Source organism: Pollachius pollachius, assembly GCF_949987615.1.
Source record: "Pollachius pollachius genome assembly, chromosome: 11".
In the NCBI taxonomy this organism is placed as follows: domain Eukaryota; kingdom Metazoa; phylum Chordata; class Actinopteri; order Gadiformes; family Gadidae; genus Pollachius; species Pollachius pollachius.
In genome coordinates, this window is record NC_136944.1 from 6,101,416 (window position 1) to 6,128,376 (window position 26,961).

At 47.4% G+C, this 26,961-nt stretch overlaps 1 protein-coding gene across 1 annotated transcript; it reads left to right on the forward strand.

The window, feature by feature from the left end:
• The first annotated feature begins 24,078 nt into the window (after positions 1-24,078).
• Positions 24,079-25,676, forward strand: LOC307082934 (uncharacterized protein). Its single transcript, XM_079746687.1, has 2 exons — positions 24,079-24,106; positions 25,018-25,676. Exon 2 carries the CDS (start codon positions 25,036-25,038, stop codon positions 25,546-25,548), a length of 513 nt encoding a protein of 170 aa, XP_079602813.1. The 5' UTR covers positions 24,079-24,106; positions 25,018-25,035; the 3' UTR covers positions 25,549-25,676.
• The last annotated feature ends 1,285 nt before the right edge of the window (positions 25,677-26,961 follow it).

A 26,961-nucleotide genomic window follows, 5' to 3' on the forward strand; every position in this document is an offset into this window, starting at 1 on the left:
GGGGGGTCAAAGGCTACAGCGAGTACCCCCGCAGCGGGCTAAGTTCACCTGGGTTTGGGGTTCAGTAGGGTAACAGCCTGAGGGAAAAAGCTTCCCTTGAACCTGCTGATCCGGGTGCTGAGAGACCTGTAGGCTTTTCAGAGGGAAAGCACTACAGGTCCAACAGTCTATGGTTGCGGTGAAAATTGTCCTTTGCGATGCTGTGTGCCTAAAGCAGGCACCGCTTTGTCTGGACAGTCTCGATGGAGGGGAGAGAGGAACCGGTGATCCGTTGTGCTATTTTCATCACCCTCTGCAGTGGTTTCCGGTCGAGGCGGAGCAGTTACCATACAACAATGTGGCACAGTTAGTCAGTATGCTGTCGATGGTGTTGCGGTAGAAGTTCACCAGGATCTGAGGAGACAGTTGGGCCTTTTTTAATTTCCTCAGGAAGAAGAGGCGCTGGTGAGCCTTCTTGATCAGGGCGGAGGTGTTGATGGACCAGGAGAGGTCCTCAGAGATGTGGACCCCCAGAAACCTAAAACTGGTGACACGCTCAACCTCCGTTCCGTTGATGTGGTGGGGGTTGTGCGTGTCACCTTTAGACCTTCTGTAGTCCACGATCATTTCTTTTGTTGTCTTGGTGTTGAGGGACAGGTTGTTGTCTGCACACCAAGCAGTTAGGTACTGGACCTCCTCCCTGTACGCTGGCTCGTAGTCGCTGTTCACCATGTAGCCTACAATAACCTTGAGCTCAGTTGGTTTGATGAGGCATATAATTAGACATTATATTATCTGCAATATATTTTCATGTCTCAAAGCTTTGTAACATATAACATTTAACGAAAGCCACCTTTTTTCTGACTCTCTGAAGTCTCTGATGTTTCAAACATCAGAAGCATGTGGTCCGGATTAAAAACCATTACGGATTATTAAGGGAAGACCAACACCGTTGAGGAAAAGTCAGCATCTCTCCCAGATGAGCTGAACACATACTACGCACGCTTTGAGGATAACAGCGCTCCTGTGGATATTAGGTGTGTAACGGTACAAAAAAGTCACGGTTCGGTACGTACCTCGGTTCTGAAGTCACGGTACGGTACAGGACGGTACGGTTCATAGTTCATAGCTCATAGTAAACAAAGTCATACAAGGTAATCATAATAAATAAATATTATATTTGGTTGATTCAGTCAAAAATAGTCAAGTTTCAAGTATTGTGCAGTATATTACAGCATTGATTTAAGATTAGAGTATGCTTTCCTTCATCATATGTTTAAAGGAGACATATTATGGTGTTTTCCCAACAAGTAAACATAGTGTATGAGTTCTAGAAAACATGTTTTTGAAGCTGTTTGCTGGAAATAACTTTTAGGAAAAATAATCTCTCCTACCGCTATTCCCCTCTTTTTCAGTCACTTCAGAATGTGCTGTTTCTGGTGTCTGTAGCTTTAATGCAAATGAGCTGCTGCCCATTGACAAATGAGCTGTCAGAGTGAACCACAGCATGGAGGAGAAGTGATTGTTGCTGTTTGCGGACTCCCGGAGCTCTATATCTATATATTATAAAATATAATAATGATAATAATAATATATAGGTATCTATATTATATAATATCTATTAGTACATGCTACACGTGAACCTCCTAAGAGGGTGCAATTTGATTGGTTCGCTATCTCGGGATATTGGGCAATATCCCATAATTGAGATCTAAAACTCAGGATATTGAGTGACAGTCCTCTCGTCAAGCTAATGAAAACAAACAAACCGCTAATAACAAATGAATCCCGGTAAAAAGTGTTATCTTGTTTATTGATAGTGTTCACGTGTAGTATATACTAAAACAATTATTCACCTCAGGCTCCGTGAATAGTGGGATAGTACTCCCGGAGCAGAGCTGCCGGACTGCTGCCGAAGTTCCCCCACCGGAGCTGCCCGTCTGCCGCCAGAGCTTCGGCGACAGTCCGGCAGCTCCGGCGGGAGGAGCTCGGCAGCAGTCCGACTCCCTGCCAGGCAGTCACAAGGCAGGCTCGCAGGGGCGGCGGGGAGTCCTGTGCTACGGCTGCGCCTTCCTCGGGCCTGCCTCCTGCTATATTGCATATTAATGCTAAGCACGCCACATTTACGTACCGCGATCCACCTCTGTAACCATCCAGAAGTGCCTATACAGCGACGGTTAGGTACAAATATGTGTATTGTTACTCCCCTAGTTGATGTACAAATGGACCAGGACCTAGGGTAGTACTGTGTTAACGGTATAGAAAGTACACCGGTGTGAATTTTCGCTGCGGTATGGATTTTGACAATAACGTGAGACCGGTGTGGCCGGTAGTAAGTGGTGTATGCAACGCGTTACAAAGTAAGTAATGAGTAACTAAAGTTACGTAAGTACTTTTTCATGTAAAAAGTAAATTTACGCTTAACAACTGAAGATATGTTAACGAAACGTAGTTCCTTTTTCAATTCGGCGCAACATTACTTTTCCCAGGGACAGATTTGACAGCGATACTGCCTTCGTCCTTCGGAGGAGACGTAACAACCGAGGTCCTGACTCACTGAGGTCATGAAAGATCCCAGGGCACTTATCGCAATGAGTAGGGGTTTCCCCGGTGTCCTGGCTAAAACTGCCCAACCAGCCTCACTAAATCTGGCCCCCTAATCATCCTCCTGTATAATTGGCTGACTCATTAATTCCCTCACTCTCCACCTCAAGCTGGTGTGTGGTGAGCGTTCTGGCGCAGATTGGCTGCCGTGCATCACCCAAGTGGGGGCTACACACTGGTGGTGGTGAGTGAGGTCCCCCCCTTCACTGAAAAGTGTCTTTGAGTGTCTAGAAAAGCGCTCTATAAGTTCAATCAATTATTAATTATTATTATTAAAACTATACGGCAAGGTCCGCAGAGAAAGAAATCCATACTATTAAACATTTGTTTTTTTCAGAGATGGAAATAACTGGAGAAAAGATTTTGCATTTTTTCTATGCAGTTTTGCTAACTAACCAATATTTTACCCCTTCAGAAGCATTTATATCGAAATTAGAAGATACAATTAATATACCGTGATCTAATACCGTCCATGCCTCAAATCATACCGTGATATACATTTGAGTCTATACCGTACAGCCCTACCAGGACCCCTGCCCACTGGAAACATATAGGGCAGAGGTGTGTAAATCCTTAAAAACAGCAAAAAGCAGAAAAGAGTACCTGGCACCAAAGAATGCCCCCTGGCCTGGAAAGTATCCTTGGAAGGGTACTCAAGGTGTGTGCAGACCAGCTGGCAGATGAATTCACGGACACCTTCAACACATCCCTACTCCAGTCTGTAATTCCCACATGGTTCAAAAGGACCAGCATTGTCACATAATAAAGACTTGACTTGACTGTCTCCAAGAAAGCAAAAGCCCTCAGTTGAATTGACTTCCACCCCCTAGCACTCACATACGTCATCATGAGGTGCCTCGAGCTGCTAGTCAGAACCCACATCACCTGTTCAGTGCCTGACTCCCTGGAGCCACTGCAGTTCGCCTACAGAATGAACAGGTCTTCAGAGGACCCCATCTCCCTCCAAACTGCCCTCTCCCACCTGGACCAGCTGAAACCGCACATGACCCGCCAGGTTCAAGGACAGCGTCTTCCCACAAAGTACTGTGATCAACCCCCCCCCCCCCACACACACCCCTACTTTATTTTATTTATACCCAGATGTGTCTTTTTTTTTATTTATTTTTATTTATCTTTTTATTGAAAAACCAAGAGTAGTTACAGTGACTTATCAGCAAGGATACATAACATTTTTCTTCTTTTTTTTTTTTTACACACACAAAACACCCCCCACCCAACCGTCCCCCCGCCCCGACTGAACCAAAATAATATCAAGCAAATAATGAACAAAGAGAAAAGGCTTAGTTACAGGTGTCTATAAATAGATACACCGAAATAAAATTAAAACACCCCAGATGCGTCCCTGCATGCTCCCTCTGCCCCGCCTCCACTTAATAAATTCCCCTAAATGAAATGGAAATGAAACCCAGTTATAGTCATCCACACTCTACCCACACACTGAGCAGGTCTGGTTTAACCTACGGATAAGTATCTGTATTCTTTTGGTGCCAGAATTCTTTTTCTTTTGAATTGCAGCAGCAAATATTTGTGCATTGTCATGATCCGCCCCTGGTTTTCCCATTCACCTGCCTGCCACCCTGATCACTCCCAATTAACCCAACCACCTTCACCTGTGTTTCCCCTATATCAGTCCTTTCCTCCCAAACTTTCCCTGCCAGATTGTCTCTTGTGTTTCACAGTGCTTTCCCGTGATTCGAATCCTGACCTACCACCTATCCTGCCTGCTCTCTGATCCTCGCCTGTCTGACTATCCTGCCTGCTCCTGATCCTCGCCTGTCTGACTATCCTGCCTGGTCCTGATCCCCGCCTGTCTGACTATTCTGCCGGTTCCTGATCCCCGCCTGTCTGACTATCCTGCCTGCTCCTGACCCCCGCCTGTCTGACTATTCTGCCGGTTCCTGATTCCCGCCTGTCCGGCTACCCTGCCTGCTCCTGATCCCCGCCTGTCTGACTATCCTGCCTGCCGATCCTGAATCCGAATAAACGATTGACACTGTTCCACGCTCTTCGCCCGTCTGTGCACTTGGGTTCAGCCAAACGCTCACGTTACAGAACAATCTGGCCAACAATGGACCCAGCCCAGATGGACGACCGCATCTCCCGGATGGAGAGCGGGCTACAGCAGATGATGGACATCACGGCTCAGGGACAGCAAGACCTGATGCGAATCCGCCAGAAATTGGCGAACGTCCAGACCGGCGCCACCGCTTCACCTCCTGCCCCAGCGGCGACTCCGGCTCCTCTACTCCGTGAGCCTAGTGTAGGAGTCCCCGAAAGCTACGATGGTGATCCTACCACCTGCAACGCCTTCCTGTGCAATTGCACAATTCTCTTCTCCCTTCAGCCACTCACTTTCGCCTCCGAAGAAGCCCGGGTGGCTTACGTCGTAAATCATCTCTCCGGACGGGCGCGTCTTTGGGGCACCGCTGAATGGCAGAGAGGTACCTCCGCCTGCCGCTCCTTCCACTCCTTTGCCGAAGAGCTCAGGAGAGTCTTCGGAACCGGTTCTCTGGGAGCCGAGGCTGGGCGGGAGTTGTTAGCCCTGTCCCAGGGACGTCGTTCAGTTTCGGACTACGCCATCGACTTCCGCACCAGGGCCCCCAGTTGTGATTGGTACCCGGCCGCTCTCCGCGATGTCTTCCTACAAGGACTGGCTGGGTACATCAAGGATGAGCTGGTTGCCTACGACCCGCCATCATCACTGGAAGCTCTGATCGAGCTTGCTACCCGCCTCGACCTTCGAATCCAGGCTCGCAGGAGGGAGAGGTGTTCTGAGGTTCCGCCATGCAGCCCTGTTTGCCCATTGTTCCCGGCAACCTGTGCCTTCCTGTGCCTTCCTTCCCAACCGCTTCCCTGAGAATGGGGAGTCCGGATTCAATGCAGCTGGGTCGCACCCATCTTTCGCCGGAGGAGAAAGAGAGAAGACGGAGGCTGATCCTCTGCCTGTACTGTGGCCTGCCTGGACACATCGCCGATCATTGCCCGGTAAAAGCCAGAGCTCACCAGTAACCAGAGGCATACTGGTGAGCTCCATCTCTGACTCTGCCTCTTCCACGAGACCCACTCTCTCTGGTGAGCTCCTGTTGCCCTCCGGTTCCCATCCCATAACCGCATTTGTCGATTCAGGGGCAGACGAGAGCATCATGGATCGGTCCCTCGCTCTTCGGCTGGGACTCCATCCAGAGAGACTGCCAGTGCCGATCTCCGCCAGAGCCCTGGATGGACACGTGCTGGGGAGAGTAACTTCCCGGACAAGTCCTGTGTACATGCTTCTGCCTGGAGGCCACAGGGAGACCATTCAGTTCATGCTCCTGCCCACACCCAACCAGCCGGTCATCTTGGGTCACTCCTGGCTTCGCAGACACAACCCCAACATCGACTGGTCCACCTGCTCCATCCGAGAATGGGGAGTCACCTGTCAGCAATCCTGTCTCAGGATTTCTTCACCTAATCCTGTTGCTCTCGCTCCTGCTGCAGCCTCGGACGTCTCCGGGGTCCCTGCCATTTACCATGACCTCAGAGGTCTTCAATAAGGCCAGGGCCACCTCCTTGCCCCCTCACCGTCCCTACGACTGTGCCATAGACCTACTTCCGCGCACTTCACCCCCCAAGGGACGCTTGTACTCGCTCTCTATCCCTAAGCGAGGGGCCATGGGGGACTATGTCCAGAGTTCCCTAGCCACTGGGATCATCCGACCCTCCTCGTCACCGGCTGGGGCCGGGTTCTTCTTCGTGGGCAAGAAGGACAAGTCCCTGAGACCCTGTATCGACTATCGAGGTCTGAACAACATCACTGTGAAGAACCGCTACCCCCTTCCACTACTCTCCTCTGCCTTTGAGCTGCTCCAGGGGGCAACGGTCTTCACCAAACTCGACCTGAGGAACGCCTACCACCTGGTCCGTATCAGAGAGGGAGACGAGTGGAAGACGGCCTTCAACACACCGACGGGGCATTACGAGTACCTCGTGATGCCCTTCGGCTTGACCAATGCCCCGGCAGTCTTTCAAGCGCTAGTGAACGACCTGCTGCGGGACATGATTGACAAGTTTGTCTTTGTTTATCTGGATGATATCCTGATTTTCTCCCGCAATCTCGTGGAACACGTCACCCACGTCCGCTCTGTTCTCCGTCGCCTCCTGGACAACTCCTTGTTCGTCAAAGCGGAGAAGTGCGAGTTCCATGCTCCCTCTGTCACCTTCCTAGGGTATATTATTGCTAAGGACAGTCTTCAGATGGATCCGGCCAAGGTCTCTGCTGTGACATCCTGGGCTACCCCGGAGACACGCAAGCAGCTGCAGCGTTTCCTGGGGTTCGCCAACTTTTATCGGCGTTTCATCCGAGGGTTCAGCTCCATCGCCTCCCCCCTCTCAGCCCTCACCTCACCCAAGGTTCCTTTCCGTTGGTCTGACGCTGCTCAAGAGTCCTTCGAAGCCCTCAAGACCCGCTTCACCACCTCTCCCATCCTCCAGATCCCCGACCCCGAACGTCAGTTCATTGTGGAGGTGGATGCATCTGGTGTGGGAGTAGGGGGGATTCTCTCCCAGCGTTCATCCTCCGACCAGAAGATCCACCCGTGTGCCTTTTTCTCTCGTCGCCTAACCCCCCCGGAGAGAAATTATGATATTGGAAACAGGGAGCATCTGGCGGTGAAGCTGGCCCTGGAGGAGTGGCGGCACTGGCTAGAGGGAACCAGGGTTCCGTTCCTGGTTTGGACTGACCACCGAAACCTGGAGTATATCCGAACCGCCAAGAGACTAAACTCCAGACAGGCCCGCTGGTCATTGTTTTTCGACCGGTTTAACTTCACCCTGTCCTATCGCCCTGGCTCTCGGAACACTAAACCAGATGCCCTTTCTCGACAGTTCCCCGAGTTCCCTGATGAGACGGCTGAATCCTCCACTATTGTCCCGGCCTCCTGCCTTGTCGCTGTTGTCACCTGGGAGATTGAGGAGAAGGTAAGGGCCGCCTCCCTTAATCTGCCAGCCCCCAGTTCCTGTCCCCCTGACCGCCTGTTCATTCCAGCCTCCCTCCGCTCCAACGTGCTCCAGTGGGGTCACGCTTCCCGACTCACCTGCCATCCCGGCATCCAGCGGACCCAGGACTTCCTGCGACGGCGCTTCTGGTGGTCGTCGCTGGAGGAGGATGTCCGGGGCTTCATCAACGCATGCCCCATGTGTAACCAGAGTAAGACCTCTCGCCGCCCCCCTGCCGGCTTCCTGCACCCCCTGCCCATTCCCCATCGTCCCTGGTCGCACATCTCTCTGGACTTTGTGACCGGTCTTCCCGCGTCCAAGGGCCACACTGTCGTCCTCACCCTTGTGGATCGGTTTAGTAAGCTGGCCCATTTCATTCCCCTTACTAAACTCCCCTCTGCCAGAGAGACTGCGGACCTGCTCCTCCACCACGTCTTCCGCCTCCATGGGTTACCCACCGATGTCGTCTCTGACCGGGGGCCCCAGTTCACCTCGGCCTTCTGGAGGGAATTCTGCAGCCTAGTCGGGGCTACCGTCAGTCTATCTTCCGGCTTCCATCCCCAGTCAAATGGACAGACCGAGAGGGTTAATCAGGACCTGGAGACCACCCTTCGATGCCTGGTGAACCGTAACCCGGCCTCCTGGTCTGACCAACTGGTATGGGTAGAATATGCGCATAACACCCTCACCTGTTCATCCACCGGTCTCTCTCCTTTTCAGTGCGCCTATGGGTACCTGCCACCCCTATTCCCCGACCTGGAGAAGGAGTCTTCCTGCCCCTCGGCCCAAGCCCTGATCCGTCGTTGTCGACGCACCTGGACCCGGGCGCGCACTGCTCTCTCCAAGGCTGCAGATCGCCACGCTTCTGCTGCCAACATGCACCGCACGCCGGCTCCTGCCTACTGACTTGGCCAGAAGGTCTGGCTCTCCACCCGTGACCTACCTCTCAAGGTGGAGAATCGCAAGCTGGCTCCCAAGTTCATTGGACCATTCCCCATAATCCGCGTCATAAACCCTGTGGCGGTACGCCTTCAGCTCCCTCGTTCCATGAGGATCCATCCCACCTTCCATGTCTCCAAGGTCAAACCTGTCCAGGAGAGCCCTCTGGCTCCCCCCGTTCCGCCCCCTCCTCCCCCTCAGCTCGTCGACGGGGGTCCGGTGTTCACCGTCCGGCGTCTCCTCCGCTCCCGCCGCCGTGGACGTGGGGTCCAGTATCTGGTGGACTGGGAGGGGTACGGTCTGGAGGAGCGCTCCTGGATCCCAGCTCGCTTCATCATGGATCCCCGTCTTATCTCTGACTTCCACCGATCCCGGCCTGACCAACCTGCCCCGTCCTCCCGCCCGCCCGCTACAGTTCCACTGGCGAGTGGTTCCTCTGACCTGCCGGGGAGAAGGAACTCCGATGTCGCGTCCTCCTCCTCTTCGGAGGACGCAATCTCTGAGGCCTCGGAGGAATTCTAACCCTCCTCCGGGCCCCCTCCACCCTCCCTGTTCGATTTAGGACGTCTGGAGCCGTCCCTTGCCGGGGGGGGTACTGTCATGATCCGCCCCTGGTTTTCCCATTCACCTGCCTGCCACCCTGATCACTCCCAATTAACCCAACCACCTTCACCTGTGTTTCCCCTATATCAGTCCTTTCCCCCCAAACATTCCCTGCCAGATTGTCTCTTGTGTTTCACAGTGCTTTCCCGCGATTCGAATCCTGACCTACCACCTATCCTGCCTGCTCTCTGATCCTCGCCTGTCTGACTATTCTGCCGGTTCCTGATCCCTGCCTGTCTGACTATCCTGCCTGCTCCTGATCCCCGCCTGTCTGACTATCCTGCCTGCCGATCCTGAATCCGAATAAACGATTGACACTGTTCCACGCTCTTCGCCCGTCTGTGCACTTGGGTTCAGCCAAACGCTCACGTTACAGTGCATAGCATCGTTTTTGATTAAACGTGTAGGCAATTATGTAAAATCGAGTCTGGAAAAAGCTATTCAAAAGTTTAAAAGACCACATACACAACTACATGCCTCTTAGGTAGGCCAAAATAAAAAGTTGTGTTTTCCTCCAGAAAGAATGTTCTGTTTTAGTTTACATTGACACATTGTCCAGCAATAGAAAGATTATAAAGATCTGATTCTGATCATGGAAGATGCCTCCCCACCCTCATATTCTCCCTGGATGAGACCTCACGTCCTGCACTAAAATAAATAATAAAGTGTACCAAAAATGGCACACTTTTCTTCCTCTGAGGTTTCTAAGTAATCTCCTTCCCTGCTTCCTCAGTGTATTTTTTTTTATACTACGTCGTTGTGATTTGATCCATTCTATCTTTGATCAATGAATATATTCTCTTTTTGTAGTAGTATAATTTGTAAGTATTATTATTATTACAATTGTTCACTTTCGTAATTTAACAGTAAGGTCATCCTATCTGGTCAGAGGTTCGTGTGTCTTTGTGGATATATGTTTGCGTGGGTGTTGTCGGGTTCTTTAGAAAAGGTACTCGAATCTGGCTCGTTTTTGACTCACTTTATTTGTTAAAGTTTTGGTATGGCAACTATGAAGCAATAGGAGGGGAATTGTATATTCATGCGCGGAGATCCAACCAGCCGACCAATAACATCGTCTACGATGTGTTTCTGCCCTCTCCAGGGCGCGCGCCTCCTCCTATGTAGAGTAGGCGTGACCTATATGACGTAGAACATGCTCTGATGGCTATGATCTGAGAGCCTGCCTCCGGCTTCTTCATATGTGTGATGATGCTTTCATCTTGTGGCCATGAGCAGTTATTACAGCTTATTTGTTTGGTCCTGCTTCCCTTGTGGCTGTGTGCAGTTATTACAGCTTACGTACTTATTTTCATGACAGTGTGTATATGTGTATGCGTGTGTGCGTCCACCCTCGCTTGTTTGGATTCAGAAATTATAAAATCAAATTCCTGTCAACCCCTGCGGTTAACAGTAAAATGAAAATAAATGTTAACGAGACAAAAGTATTCAAAAGTGAAAGTATACCTCCACATGTTTTGTACTGTCGTCTATACTACTGTACTTGTTTTACATCTGCTCTGCAAGGCAACGTCTCTTGTGTGGATTCCTTCAACAGTCACTAATGATTATGAATGTGTTTTGATGTGATATTGTTAGGCTTTCAGTAGAAAAGGATCCAATTGCAGACAGATGGCTTGGTTTCAAAAACTTTCTCTGAGTTTATTTCCAGCAAGGCACAGGTAACATACTGGCAGGATCTGACAGAGACTGATGGGCACACTGAGCTTAAATACCCACAAACCAATGAACACACGTTAGCAACAGGTGTGTTCACAAAGAGGCAGCAATTCAAATCAAGACAGCAGGGTGGAGACAAAAGTACATGGCAATCCAAAACAAACAGAAAAGCACATGACACCACCAACTGACCTAGAAAATGTAAATAAAAGCAGATGTTGCCGAAAAAGCTCTGCGGGGCAGAGCTGGCTACAGACAAAGGGCTTAACCCTGGAAACATGGAAGGTGGAATGGATGCGGCGGAGGTTGGGGGGAAGTTTTAGACGGACAGCAGCGGGGCCATTAATTCTCTCAATGGGGTAAGGACCAATGAAGCGGGGTGCAAGTTTCCCAGACTTGAGGGGTCAGAGGGGTCAAGGGATGGCCTGGCTATCCCATGGGCAGGATCCTTAGAGTGGGAAAATAGTTAGAAATATGAGAAAATTTGAGAAGTTTTGTCCGATGCATAACAAAGGACAATAGTCGAATAAGAACTTTGGTGATTGGGAGGAGGACACAAGGCATTTTATGTAGGTTTTTCATCAGCAGTTTAATTTGAATCCAAATTAAATGTCCCATGGCATGAAAATCTCCCTTTACGATGTTTTCTAACGTTAATATGAGTTCCCCTAGCCTGCCTATCGTCCCCAAGTGGCTCAAACTTGCGTTTGTTGTAAAACGAGCACTATGTATCCTGCTCGTCTTTGAAAAAATAGAAGCTCAGGCGCGCTGATTTGGAATGTGGCCCCATATGTCGTCATTAGCGGCCAAGTTACCTCCCCTTTCTCTGCCTTGCCCGCCCAGAGAATTTGGGCCGCCAATGAGACAATGAGCTACGACCGTGCGAGCGCCAAATGTGTGCGTGTGATTACACACACTGTAACGCAAGTGTTGTACACTTCTTTGTTATTTGGATAACCGTTCTGCTGTTGGTGTTATGGCGCAAAACGTCTCTGGTATTTCCACAACGAGACTGTAGTTAGGGTTATCTCAGCCATGGTTGAGAAGGAATTGGGGGAAAGGAACTTTGGCTTTGACTCCCTGAAGTACATGTACTGCGACATGGAGGTGAAAGGGATTGTCTCCCACCGGAGCCCCGCTGCCCGCTGCCCGCTGCCGCGAGGCACGACCACCACGGAGCACCACCGCCCGGCAGCGGGCAGCCGGCAGCGCGCAGTCCAGTCTACTTCAGATTGATGTGGAAGTGGAAGAACCAGAAACGTTGGAGAACCCGACACAGTCATTTGTGATTCATAATATCGTCTGGAGGCGCAAACAGCTTTTGGCCGTGATAATATGTATCATATGATAAAGATATCTATGTATTACATGATATTATTTAGATATAGAGCTCCAGGACTGTAACGCAGGTGTTGTACACTTCTTTGCTATCTGGATAACCGTTCTGCTGTTGGTGTTATGGCGCATAACACGTGGGACTCTCGTCTCTGGTATTTCCACAATGAGACTCGTAGTGGGGGTTATCTCAGCCATGGTGGAGCAGGAATTGGGGGAAAGGAACTTTGGCTTTGTCTCCCTGAAGTACATGAACCAAGACATAGAGGAGAAAGGGATTGTCTCCCGCTAGAGCCCCGCTTCCCGTTTCCCGCTGGCCGCTGCCGAGGGACCACCGCCTCTCGCTGCCCGCTACAGGAGGCGGTGGTGCCTAAGCGCTGCCCGCTGCCGAGGCGGGGGTCCCTCGGCAGCGAGGCTCCGGCGGGAGACAACCGCGGTCAACAATCGCAGCCAACAATCCCTTTCTCCTCCATGCGATACATCCACTGTAAACAGAGCGCATGGTACCGTGGCCGCAAGCTGCTCAGGGCCACACCCCCATCCTCCTCCTTGACCCGCCTCTCTCCTCCTCATTTGCATTAAAGCTACGAAACCGAAACGGTGTGTTTGGGGAAAGCTCAATGTGCGACTGGCTCGTAGTGGCTGTAATTCTGCACCACAGCTGAATTTCGGGAACGTCTTCAAATACTGTGTTAGGACCCAATAATATCTATATTAAAGCATCCATAAAGTAGCATGCCATGGTACCTTTAACATTAAGGGCCTTTACCAGATGCTTCTAACCAGTTTCATCCGCAGTTCTGTGTGTGCGCGCGCACACACACACACACACACACACAGACATGCAAGCACGTACGCACGCACGCGCGAGCGCGCAAACACGCACTCACAGTGGTCCTGTGAGGTCCTCTGTCCAGAGCATTTCTTGGATATCGCAGCTTTCCACTCTTACCTACCCTCAGCAGGAGAAATTTGGACGAAAGAAGGTCTCTGTGCTGAGGTTCATGGCGGCCGCCTGCGACGCTGTGTTGGGATGCTGTGTTTGTATCCTAAACACGTGCCTTCTGATTATAGCCTTGTACTTTATAGCACATTAATTCACAACCGGAAGCCGACACCTCACACGTAAATACGGTAGGGAGGATCGGAAGCGACCGATCCGTCAGTTCAACTGGTGGTTGGCCACGTTTCATGGGGACGCTCCAACATGTTGCGTAAAACACGTTCATATGCGTACGCAATACGCATGCATGATGCGGAACTAGCACTAGCAGGTATCTCTTCTCATATTCCTGCTGTCCCTTTTTTCTGCAAGCTTTGCTCTTCAGCGTTAGTGGCATAAATAAATCTCGCTGGCAAGAGGTTAGTTTCCTTTGCGCTACACGGGGGCCCCTTTGTCCACTCTCCTCTCGCTCTCTCTCTGTTTCTCCCTCTCTCCCTCTCCCTCTCTCTTCCACTCTCTAATCTTTCTCTCTCTATCTATCTCTCTCTCTCCCTCCCTCTCTCTAAACCCCTCTCTCCCTCTCACCCTCTCTCTCTCTCTCTCTCTCTCTCTCCCTCCCTCTCTCTAAACCCCTCTCTCTCTCTCTATCTCTCTCTCTCTCTCTCTCTCTCTCTCTCTCTCCCTCCCTCTCTCTAAACCCCTCTCTCTCTCTCTCTCTCTCTCTCTCTCTCTCTCTCTCTCTCTCTCTCTCGCCCCCCTCTCAACCTCCCTCTCCCCCTGCGCCTACCACTGCAGTTCGCCTACAGGCTGAACAGGTCTTCAGAGGACCCCATCTCCCTCCAAACTACCCTCTCCCACCTGGACCAGCTGAAACCGCACATGAACCGCCAGGTTGAAGGACAGCTTCTTCCCACAAACGATTAGAACGATTGAGAGCGATGATTAGAACAAACGATAAGACTATCGAACTCTATACTGTGATCTCCTCCCCCCCCCCCCCAAACAAGCACAAAATAACTTTAGGACATACATATACATAACTAATCTATCCCTCATGTTAGTTTTACTTTATTTTATATATACGCAGATGTGTCTTTTTTTTTTATAATTCTTTTATTGAAAAACCAAGACACAATGACTTATTAGCAAGGTTACGTAACATTTTTCAATTCTTTTTTTTGTTTCCCCCCCCCCCGACTGAACCAAAATAGTAATAAAATAATAAACAAAAAGAAAAGACTTAGTTACAGTTATAAATAGATACTCTGCTCCGCATCCACTTACAGCTTCCCAGAAATTTTGTGGGGTAAAAATAAGTTACAAGGAAGTGAAAGAGAAACAAAACAACGAGTCGCACTGTAGCGAGCCATATAATAGGAGCAACCCAGTCATTCACACTCTACCAACACACTGTGCAGGTCTGGTTTAACCCACGGGTAAGTATCTGTATTCTTTCAGCGCCTGAAATGTGTTCTTTATTTTGCATTGCGGGAGCAAATATTTGTGCATAGCATCGTTTTTGATCAACGGTGTAGGTAGGCAATTATGTAAAATGTAGTCTGGAAAATGCTTTTCAAAAGATTAAAAGACCAAATACACAACTGCAGTGACGTTTGGCTTTTCTATGAAATTGTGGGAAAAGTAAACATTTTTAGAGCAGAAGACCAGTGTGAAAAGATGCATCTGATTTTAGAGATTAATATGATGAAAGAATTTTGAGTCCAGGTCAATCTTAGGCTAGTTCATAATATTTTTAAACAGCGCCACCTTTGTCAGCAGTACCACAATTTGGGTTTATGGGTAGTGGGGGGTATTGGTATCCACCTAATAATAGTTGTATGTTTTTTTTTATACAATAACAAAATGGTAATATAAGAAAAATGGGATAACTGCTCCAACTTTATTGGCCAGTATTTCTCAAATGGAACTAAATAAAACAAATTCTGTTTGATGATTTTTGTGAGGCTTTGTCTAAAGATTTTATGTTGCGATTTTGGTGTATTTTTGACAATTTTTGTAGCCTGTGAATCTTTTTATCATGTTTGGCTTTGATCTGAAATTGTGAGAAAAAAGTAAAATTTTTTAGGGCATAAGACCCAGGGTTTTATAAATTGTTAATATTCTGAAAGAATTTTGAGTCCAGGTCAATCTGCTGAGGAGAAATAAGCCTAATTCATGATTCTTTACAAAAGCACCACCTTTGGGTGCAGTACCACAAATTTGAGTTTATGGGTAGTGGGGGTTATTGGTAACCATACCTGAAAATTGCAAGAGTTTTCGACTTACGGTTTAGGCTGCAGTATGACTTTTACAGAATTTGAGGGGAAAAAAAAAAACGTTACAGAAACAATAGGGGACCAAGCAGCTTCGCTGCTCGGACCCCTAAATACACAGAATGATAACAGACATGACATACATTACTTGAATACATAACATAAAACAAAAAGAACACACAGACAATACGCAATTACATTTCACATAAAACATGGTTGACATCAAAAAACAAATACAAAACAAAACAACACAAAAAGACAGTAGCATCAATTAAAGTTGATATTTAGATAATGACTTGTAAGTTGTCTTTTAAAGCTATATAGACTTAATTGAGTAAGATGATAAGGGAGTGAGTTACACTGCTGTATTGCCCTTAATATAACTGTACGTTGAATCATTGCCTTGGATCTTTGTAAAGTGAAACAACCTCCAACAGCATGCCTTGTTGAATAATTATTTTCCACTGAACTGAAAGACAAATTTCTATGAATAATAAGAGGTAATTTTGTTAATATGACATTCTTAATAAAAACCATCAATAATGACCAAAATCTGGTTTTCACATCTAACCAACCTAATGATTTGTGCATTTCAATACCATTAGTTCTCCATCCACAAGAAAGAGCTACTCATGCTGCTTTATTCTGGACCAACTGCAATGTCCTTATATTACTCAATGAAGTAGTGGACCAGACTATAGAGCAGTAGTCTAAACTAGACAAAACCAAAGCCTGTATCACTTGCCTAACAAGTTGGTGCGTTAAATATTTAGCACATCTTTTGAGTATTGATATGGCGTTTCCCATTTTAGTCACAACCATTTGTATATGTTTATCCCATGATAATTTATTGTCAATGATGACTCCTAGAAGTTTTACTTCTTCTAGTTGCTTTATCAACATTTTATTTATTGTGAGATTAAGCTTTGGTTTTGGACTTAAAGAATGTACCGATGACTATGCAATTTTTTTTAGACACATTCAAGATCAGTTTATTGTTATTGATCCAGTCAATCACCTTAGTCATCTCAGTGGCTAAATTCACATTTAAATCATCAACTGTTGCTGATAAATATATAGTGGAGTCATCGGCATACATTGAGATATGAGCATTGCTTAATACAAGTGGAAGGTCATCAGTAAATATAGAATAAAGGAGTGGCCCCAGGCAAATGCCCTGCCATGCTTCACATTTATGATGTCAGAATAGCTTCCATTGAAGCACACCATTTGCTTTCTATTACTTAAATGTGATATGTTTTGCAGGCACATTCCTATTCAGAAATGTTCCATCAGCACTCCTGGGTGGAAGATCTCTCTCAGCTTCTATCCGGGATTGAGAGAATTGGCCATGGACAGCCAAATTGCAATAAGACCTACGTCATGTACCACGGCACCACCAGGACCATTGCAACGGCCATCCAGCGCGATGGTTTCAGACAGTCTGTGGACGGGATGCTGGGCTGTGGCGTCTATCTCAGCCGTGACCTGAACAAGGCCAGAAGGTATCCCATCGACCCTAGTTTAACTGACTCAGAGCGGGTAGTTTTAAGGGTGGAGGTCAACGTGGGGAACGTGATCGCGATTAACTACCAGGGCCATCCTCGCCAGAAGAACTGGCACGATGGCCGGTACGGGGAGGTCTACGACACTGCCTGGTGCCCCCCGAACTGTGGTATGACGCCAAGGGGCATGGAAGAGGACTGCGTCTGGGACCCCAGCCGCATCAAGATAGTCAAGTGTATCACTCCGAACCCTTTGACTGGGCAAATGCCCAGCCAAAGGGGTCAGAGAGGTCGGAGGGGTCGGAGGGGTCGGGGCAGGATCCCTTAAGTAGGAGCTCACCTCATGTTAAAAAAAAAAAAAGATCACGTTTTTCATTGTCATTCCCAAAAAACATTTTCTAAAAATAAATTTGGCATAAAAAAGTTTTGAGTCTGAAGTTTTGTGCGCAAACACGCACACACAGTGGTGTGGCAACCCAGGAACAACCAAGTTATAGTCATTCACACTCTACCCACACACTGAGCAGGTCTGGTTTAACCCACGGGTAAGTATCTGTATTCTTTCAGCGCAAGACATTTGTTTTTTCTTTTGCATTGCGGGAGCAAATATTTGTGCTTACCATTGTTTTTGATTAAACGTGTAGGCAATTGTGTAAAATGTAGTCTGGAAAAAGCTATTCAAAATATTAAAAGACCAAATACACAACTACATACCTCTTACGTAGGCCAAAATAGAAAGTTATGCTTTCCTCCAGAAAGAATGTTCTTTTTTAGTTTACATTTGCACATTTTCCAGAAATGGAAAGATTAAAAAAATCTGATTCTGATCATGGAAGGTGCCTCCACACCCTCATATTCTCCCTGGATGAGGGACTTCATTTCCTGCACAAAAAAAAAGTGTGCCAAAAAAGGCACACTTATCTTCCTCGGAAGTTTCTCAGTATCTCCCTCCCCCGTCCTCAGTGTATTTTTCATACTACGTCGCTGTGATTTAATCCATTCTATCTTTTATCAATGAATATATTCCTCTGTCCACTGTCAAGAGCATTTCTGGGATATCGCAGCTTTCCACTCTTACCTACCCTAAGCAGGAGAAATGTGGACGACAGTAGGTCTCTGTGCTGAGGTCCGTGGCGGCCGCCTGCCTGTGACGCTGTGTTGGAATGCGGTGTTTGTATCCTAAACGTGCCGCCTGATTATAGCCTTGTACAGCTAGCACAATTATAGCACATTAATTCATTACCAGAAGCCAACACCTCATACGTAAATATGGTAGGGAGTCAGTTCAACTGGTGGCTGGCAGCGTTTCATGGGGACGCTCCAACGTGTTGCGTAAAACACGTTCATCTGCGTCTACGCATGCATGATGCGCCACTAGCAGGTATCTCTTCGCATATTCCTGCTGTCCCTATTTTTGCAAGCAAATGTTGGCTCTTCAATGTTAATGGAATGAATAAATTTATTCCATTAACGTTGAAGAACCAAAGATGGTCGGCAACACGTGTGCTCGCAAGCTGGCCCGGCGATCTGCGCTGATCACAGCTCTGAGCGTGATGCTCATCCAGACGTTCATCGTATGGAACTTCAGCACCCTGGACTCGAGCGAGGGCGGCGGGAAGGGCGCCGGCAGGAGCCGCGAGAAGAGGGACCACCGAGTCGGAGGAGTGGGAATCAACAACAGCTATGAATGGTTTCTTCTCCACATAATGGACAGCACCATATAAGGTTTTATGATTTTGTAGATAAGTTACAGACTACAAACATGGCAACTTTGCATTTCGGGAATTTAGCAGACACTTTTATCCAAAGCGACTTTCAATTCAGAAGAAAGAGAATCAATAATATATTGCTGCCGGTACAGTAAGGATGTTCATAGAAACAATTGCCAAGCACTAACAATTGTTAGGATTAACCCATTCTCCGTAATCAACAAAGATAGCTAGGATAAGACACTACACGATGCTAAGTACTATGGACGTACAACACAAAATAAGTGCGTACATTAAGTGCCAGGACGTACAACATAAAATAAGTGAGTAAGAGGGGCCTGTGGGGGGAGGCTATGTAGAGTCTCGGTGAACATTCAAGAGAAGGTTCAACGGAAAAAAAGTCAACAGTGTTCCTGTCTGATCCTTTCAGAGTAACAGCGCGGAACACCGTGTGGCTCTGGACTCCAACCTGTGGGACAAGTTCAGCGATCTGTCCACCAAGTGCATCATCAAGACGGTGGAGTTCAAAGGCCAAATTGCGGTCAGACCTACGTCATGTACCACGGCACCACCAGGACCATTGCAACGGCCATCCTGAGAGAGGGATTTTGCCAGTCTGCGGACGGGATGCTGGGCCGTGGCGTCTACCTCAGCCGTGACCTGAACAAGGCCAGCAGGTATCCCATCGACCCTAGTCTACCTGACTCAGAGCGGGTGGTGTTCTCTCTCTCTCTCTCTCGCTCTCTCTCTCTCTCTCTCTCTATCTCTATCTCCCACTCTCTCTCAACCCCTCTACCTCTCCCACTCTCTCTCAACCTCTATCTCCCTCTCTCTCTTTCTCTCTCTCTCTGACTCTCAACCCCCACCCCCCCGCTCTCTCTTTATCTCTCTCTCTCAACCCCCCCCCTCCCTCTTTCTCTCTCTCTCTCTCTCTCTCTGTAGTTTCCCCAGTTCTCCTCATCTAAAGCGCCTGCCAAATGCCCTCCTCCTCCTCCCTCCTCCTCATCTCCACCTCCTCCTACTACTACACCCCCTCTCTCTCCCTCCACTCGCCAGCAGCACCCGGAGCAGGGGAGCGTTCACGACCCGCTGTTGGCATTTAGCGGACGCGGGGCCGCTGGCAGCTTGACCCGCGACGGGGGGGGGGGGGGGAGAACCAAAGATGGTCGGCAACTCTGAGCGTGCTGCTCATCCAGACGCTCATCGTGTGGATCTTCAGCACCCTGGACTCGAGCGAGGACGGCGGGAAGGGCGCCGACAGGAGCCGGGAGAAGAGGGACCACCGAGTGGGCGGAGGGGGGGTCAAAGGCTACAGCGAGTACCCCCGCAGCGGGCTAAGTTCACCTGGGTTTGGGGTTCAGTAGGGTAACAGCCTGAGGGAAAAAGCTTCCCTTGAACCTGCTGATCCGGGTGCTGAGAGACCTGTAGGCTTTTCAGAGGGAAAGCACTACAGGTCCAACAGTCTATGGTTGCGGTGAAAATTGTCCTTTGCGATGCTGTGTGCCTAAAGCAGGCACCGCTTTGTCTGGACAGTCTCGATGGAGGGGAGAGAGGAACCGGTGATCCGTTGTGCTATTTTCATCACCCTCAGTGGTTTCCGGTCGAGGCGGAGCAGTTACCATACAACAATGTGGCACAGTTAGTCAGTATGCTGTCGATGGTGTTGCGGTAGAAGTTCACCAGGATCTGAGGAGACAGTTGGGCCTTTTTTAATTTCCTCAGGAAGAAGAGGCGCTGGTGAGCCTTCTTGATCAGGGCGGAGGTGTTGATGGACCAGGAGAGGTCCTCAGAGATGTGGACCCCCAGAAACCTAAAACTGGTGACACGCTCAACCTCCGTTCCGTTGATGTGGTGGGAGTTGTGCGTGTCACCTTTAGACCTTCTGTAGTCCACGATCATTTCTTTTGTTGTCTTGGTGTTGAGGGACAGGTTGTTGTCTGCACACCAAGCAGTTAGGTACTGGACCTCCTCCCTGTACGCTGGCTCGTAGTCGCTGTTCACCATGTAGCCTACAATAACCTGGAGCTCAGTTGGTTTGATGCGGCATATAATTAGACATTATATTATCTGCAATATATTATCATGTCTCAAAGCTTTGTAACATATAACATTTAACGAAAGCCACCTTTTTTCTGACTCTCTGAAGTCTCTGATGTTTCAAACATCAGAAGCATGTGGTCCGGATTAAAGACCATTACGGATTATTAAGGGAAGACCAACACCGTTGAGGAAAAGTCAGCATCTCTCCCAGATGAGCTGAACACATACTACGGACGCTTTGAGGATAACAGCGCTCCTGTGGATATTAGGGGTGTAACCAGGGTGCGATTTGTGAAAAAACCAGAGGGGGGGATAATTTTGAGAAACATTTTAAAATGTTTCAAAATGAAGACGGACCCTGTGTATTTTGGTTGTTAATTATTACGATGTAATGGTGAAAATACTTTGGGTGGGGGGGATAATTTTTATCCCCACCGAGGATAAAAATAATTCAGCAGAGGGTAGGACGTGAAAACCAGAGGGGGGGATAATCCCCACCATCCCCACCGGCAAATCGCACCCTGGGTGTAACGGTACACAAAAGTCACGGTTCGGTACGTACCTCGGTTCTGAAGTCACGGTATGGTACAGGACGGTACGGTTCATAGTTCATAGCTCATAGTAAACAAAGTCATACAAGGTAATCATAATAAATAAATATTATATTTGGTTAATTCAGTCAAAAATAGTAAAGTTTCAAGTATTGTGCAGTATAGTACAGCATTGATTTAAGATTAGAGTATGCTTTCCTTCATCATATGTTTAAAGGAGACATATTATGGTGTTTTCCCAACAAGTAAACATAGTGTATGAGTTCTAGAAAACATGTTTTTGAAGCTGTTTGCTGGAAATAACTTTTAGGAAAAAGAATCTCTCCTACCGCTATTCCCCTCTTTTTCAGTCACTTCAGAATGTGCTGTTTCTGGTGTCTGTAGCTTTAATGCAAATGAGCTGCTGCCCATTGACAAATGAGCTGTCAGACTGAACCACAGCATGGAGGAGAAGTGATTGTTGCTGTTTGCGGACTCCCGGAGCTCTATATCTATATATTATAAAATATAATAATGATAATAATAACATATAGGTATCTATATTATATAATATCTATTAGTACATGCTACACGTGAACCTCCTAAGAGGGTGCAATTTGATTGGTTCGCTATCTCGGGATATTGGGCAATATCCCATAATTGAGATCTAAAACTCAGGATATTGAGTGACAGTCCTCTCGTCAAGCTAATAAAAACAAACAAACCGCTAATAACAAATGAATCCCGGTAAAAAGTCTTATCTTGTTTATTGATAGTGTTCACGTGTAGTATATACTAAAACAATTATTCACCTCAGGCTCCGTGAATAGTGGGATAGTACTCCCGGAGCAGAGCTGCCGGACTGCTGCCGAAGTACCCCCACCGGAGCTGCCCGTCTGCCGCCAGAGCTTCGGCGACAGTCCGGCAGCTCCGGCGGGAGGAGCTGGGCAGCAGTCCGACTCCCTGCCAGGCAGTCACAAGGCAGGCTCGCAGGGGCGGCGGGGAGTCCTGTGCTACGGCTACGCCTTCCTCGGGCCTGCCTCCTGCTATATTGCATATTCATGCTAAGCACGCCACATTTACGTACCGCGATCCACCTCTGTAACCATCCAGAAGTGCCTATACAGCGACGGTTAGGTACAAATATGTGTATTGTTACTCCCCTAGTTGATGTACAAATGGACCAGGACCTAGGGTAGTACTGTGTTAACGGTATAGAAAGTACACCGGTGTGAATTTTCGCTGCGGTATGGATTTTGACAATAACGTGAGACCGGTGTGTCCGGTAGTAAGTGGTGTATGCAACGCGTTACAAAGTAAGTAATGAGTAACTAAAGTTACGTAAGTACTTTTTCATGTAAAAAGTAAAGTTACGCTTAACAACTGAAGATATGTTAACGAAACGTAGTTCCTTTTTCAATTCGGTGCAACATTACTTTTCCCAGGGACAGATTCGACAGCGATACTGCCTTCGTCCTTCGGAGGAGACGTAACAACCGAGGTCCTGACTCACTGAGGTCATGAAAGATCCCAGGGCACTTATCGCAATGAGTAGGGGTTTCCCCGGTGTCCTGGCTAAAACTGCCCAACCAGCCTCACTAAATCTGGCCCCCTAATCATCCTCCTGTATAATTGGCTGACTCATTAATTCCCTCACTCTCCACCTCAAGCTGGTGTGTGGTGAGCGTTCTGGCGCAGATTGGCTGCCGTGCATCACCCAAGTGGGTGCTACACACTGGTGGTGGTTAGTGAGGTCCCCCCCTTCACTGAAAAGTGTCTTTGAGTGTCTAGAAAAGCACTATATAAATTCAATCAATTATTAATTATTATCATTAAAACTATACGGCAAGGTCCGCGGAGAAAGAAATCCATACTATTAAACATTTGTTTTTTTCAGAGATGGAAATAACTGGAGAAAAGATTTTGCATTTTTTCTATGCAGTTTTGCTAACTAACCAGTATTTTACCCCTTCAGAAGCATTTATATCGAAATTAGAAGATACAATTAATATACCGTGATCTAATACCGTCTATGCCTCAAATCATACCGTGATATACATTTGAGTCTATACCTTACAGCCCTACCAGGACCCCTGCCCACTGGAAACATATAGGGCAGAGGTGTGTAAATCCTTAAAAACAGCAAAAAGCAGAAAAGAGTACCTGGCACCAAAGAATGCCCCCTGGCCTGGAAAGTATCCTTGGAAGGGTACTCAAGGTGTGTGCAGACCAGCTGGCAGATGAATTCACGGACACCTTCAACACATCCCTACTCCAGTCTGTAGTCCCCACATGGTTCAAAAGGACCAGCATTGTCACATAATAAAGACTTGACTTGACTGTCTCCAAGAAAGCAAAAGCCCTCAGTTGAATTGACTTCCACCCCCTAGCACTCACATAAGTCATCATGAGGTGCCTCGAGCTGCTAGTCAGAACCCACATCACCTGTTCAGTGCCTGACTCCCTGGAGCCACTGCAGTTCGCCTACAGAACGAACAGGTCTTCAGAGGACCCCATCTCCCTCCAAACTGCCCTCTCCCACCTGGACCAGCTGAAACCGCACATGAACCGCCAGGTTCAAGGACAGCGTCTTCCCACAAAGTACTGTGATCACCCCACCACCCCCTCCAACAAGCACAAAATAACTTTAGGCCCTATGGACATACGTATATATAACTATTCTATCACTCATGTTAGTTTTACTTTATTTTATTCATACCCAGATGTGGCTCTTTTTTTTATAAATCTTTTTCTTGAAAAACCAAGAGTAGCTACAATTTTTAGACATAAAAAACATAAATAGATACACCTAAATAAAAAAATTACAAGGGTCTTTGTGTGCTCACTCTGCCCGCCCCGGCTCCACTGAGAGCATCCTGTTCAAACATTTTGAGCGGTACAAAAACGGAAATGAACGCAGTTATACTCATTCACACTCTACCCACACACTGAGCAGGTCTGGTTTAACCCACGGGTAAGTATCTGTATTCTTTTGGCGCCAGAAATTTATTTTTATTTTGCATAACTAATATTTGTGCAAAGCATCGATTTTGATTAAACGTGTAGGCAGGCAATAATGTAAAATGTAGTCTGGAAAAGCTATTCAAAAGAGTAATAGACCGCATACACAACTACATGACCCTTAGGTAGGCCAAAATAGAAAGTTGTGTTTTCCTCCAGAAAGAATGTTCTGATTTAGTTTGCATTGGCACATTGTCGAGAGATGGAAAGATACATAAAGATCAGACTGTGATCATGGAAGGTGCCTCTCCACCCTCATATTCTCGCTGGCAGAATCAATGACTTCATATCCTGCACTAAAAAAAAAAACAGTAAAATGCACCTGAGGTTTCTAAGTAATCTCCTTCCCCCTTCCTCCCTCTCCCTTCCTCACAAATCACAACGACTCAGTATTTTTCATACTGAGTCATTGTGATTTGATCCATTCTATCTTGTATCAATGAATATATCATCTTTTTGTAGTATTATTTGTCAGTATTATTATTACTATTTTTTTTTCCCCCTTTTCGTAATTTAACAGTAAGGTCATCCTTTCTGGTCAGAGGTGTGTGTGTCTTTGTGTTGCTGTTTTTTTGTTGTGTGGGTGTGTATATGTGTATATATGTGTGTGTGCTGCACACGTGCTTGTTTGGAATCAGAAATTAAAAATCAAATTCCTGTCAATCCCTGCTGTTAACAGTTAAATAAAAATAAATGTTAACGAGAGAAAAGTATTCAAAAGTGAAAGTAAACCTCCACATGTTTTGAACGTTTGTCATTACTGTACTTGTTTTAGATCTGCTCTGCAAGGCAACGTCTCTTGTGTGGATTCCTTCAACAGTCACTAATGATTATGAATGTGTTTTGATGTGATATGTTTTGCAGGCACATTCCTATTCAGAAATGTTCCATCAGCTTTGTTACTCCTGGGAGGAAGATGACTTTCAGCTTCTATCTGGGATTGAGAGAATTGGCCATAAACAGCCAAATTGCAATAAGACCTACGTCATGTACCACGGCACCACCAGGACCATTGCAACGGCCATCCGGAGAGAGGGATTCCGCCAGTCTTCGGACGGCATGCTGGGCCGTGGCGTCTACCTCAGCCGTGACCTGAACAAGGCCAGCAGGTATCCCATCGACCCTAGTCTACCTGACTCAGAGCGGGTGGTGTTCAGGGTGGAGGTCAACGTGGGGAACGTGATCGCGATTAACTACCAGGGCCATCCTCGCCAGAAGAACTGGCACGATGGCCGGTACGGGGAGGTCTACGACACTGCCTGGTGCCCCCCGAACTGCGGCATGACGAGGAGCGGCATGGAGGAGGACTGCGTCTGGGACCCCAGCCGCATCAAGATAGTCAAGTGTATTACTCCGACCCCTCGGCAAATGTCAGGCAATCCCTTCTATAAATAGAGTGGGAACACACCTCATGTTGAAGTTAGAAATATGAGAAGATTTGCCCAATTTGGCCAAAGTTCTACTTTTTACATTAGAATTTACATTACAATTTTTAAAAAATCATGTTTTTCATCGTGTCATTCCCAAAAACATTTAGTAAAAAATGAATTTGGTATAAAAAAGTTTTGAGTCTGAAGTTTTGTCCGCTGCATAACAAAGGAAAACAGTCGATAAGAATGAAAATATTGGTTGGTGATTAGGAGGTCACAAGGCATTGTACGTAGGTTTTTCGTCAGCAGTTTAATTTGTATCCTAATTAACATTTAGGGCCTTTTGCAGACGGTTTAATCCAAAGCGATTTACAATAAGAAAATTGTTGAAAATCAGCAGAAGTCTTGCTATAATAGAGCGATGCATCGTCTTCTTTGCCAAACAAATCGGCCTGAGTGAGTGTTGACGTCACACAACACCGAGACATGCAGAGGGAACAAACAAGGATAATTTCAGAGTTCAGAGTTGTGTTCCTTTTCAACTTGCAACAGCTTTAAATACGCTATAGGTTTCGTTTGTGGTGATATCCGATGTACTCTACATGATTCATAACATGAATGAATCGTTCCGAATATGTTTGAGTGTGTAGAGCAACTCATGTTGTGTGTGTATGTGTCTGTGTCTGTGTTTGTGTTTGTGTTTGTATTTGTGTGTGTGTGTGTGTGTGTGTGTGTGTGTGTGTCACATGCACACACACGCGCAAACACGCACACACAGTGGTCCTGTGTGCTCCTCTGTCCAGAGCATTTCTTGGATATCGCAGCTTTCCACTCCTACCTACCCTCAGCAGGAGAAATGTGGACGACAGAAGGTCTCTGTGCTGAGGTTCATGGCGGCCGCCTGCGACGCTGTGTTGGGATGCTGTGTTTGTATCCTAAACACGTGCCGTCTGATTATAGCCTTGTACTTTATAGCACATTAATTCACAACCGGAAGCCAACGCCCCACACGTAAATACGGTAGGGAGGATCGGAGGCGACCCATCCGTCAGTTCAACTGGTGGTTGGCCGCGTTTCATGGGGACGCTCCAACATGTTGCGTAAAACACGTTCATATGCGTACGCAATACGCATGCATGATGCGGAACTAGCACTAGCAGGTATCTCTTCTCATATTCCTGCTGTCCCTTTTTTTGCAAGCAAATGTTGGCCTTTCAACATTAGTGGAATAAATAAATCTCACTGGCAAGATGTTAATTTCCTTTGCGCCACACGGGGGCCCCTTTGTCCACTCACTTCTCTCTCTCTCTCTCTCTCTCTCTCTCTCTCTCTCTCTCTCTCTCTCTCTCTCTCTCTCTCTCCTCTCTCTCCCACTCTGTCTCAACCTCTTTCTCTCTCTATTTCTCTCTCTCACTCCCTCTCTCGCTCTGTCTCCCTC

Coding starts and splice junctions, on each gene's coding strand:
- LOC307082934 (XM_079746687.1), top strand. CDS start 25,036: ATGTTCCATCAGCTTTGTTACTCCTGGGAGGAAGATGACTTTCAGCTT.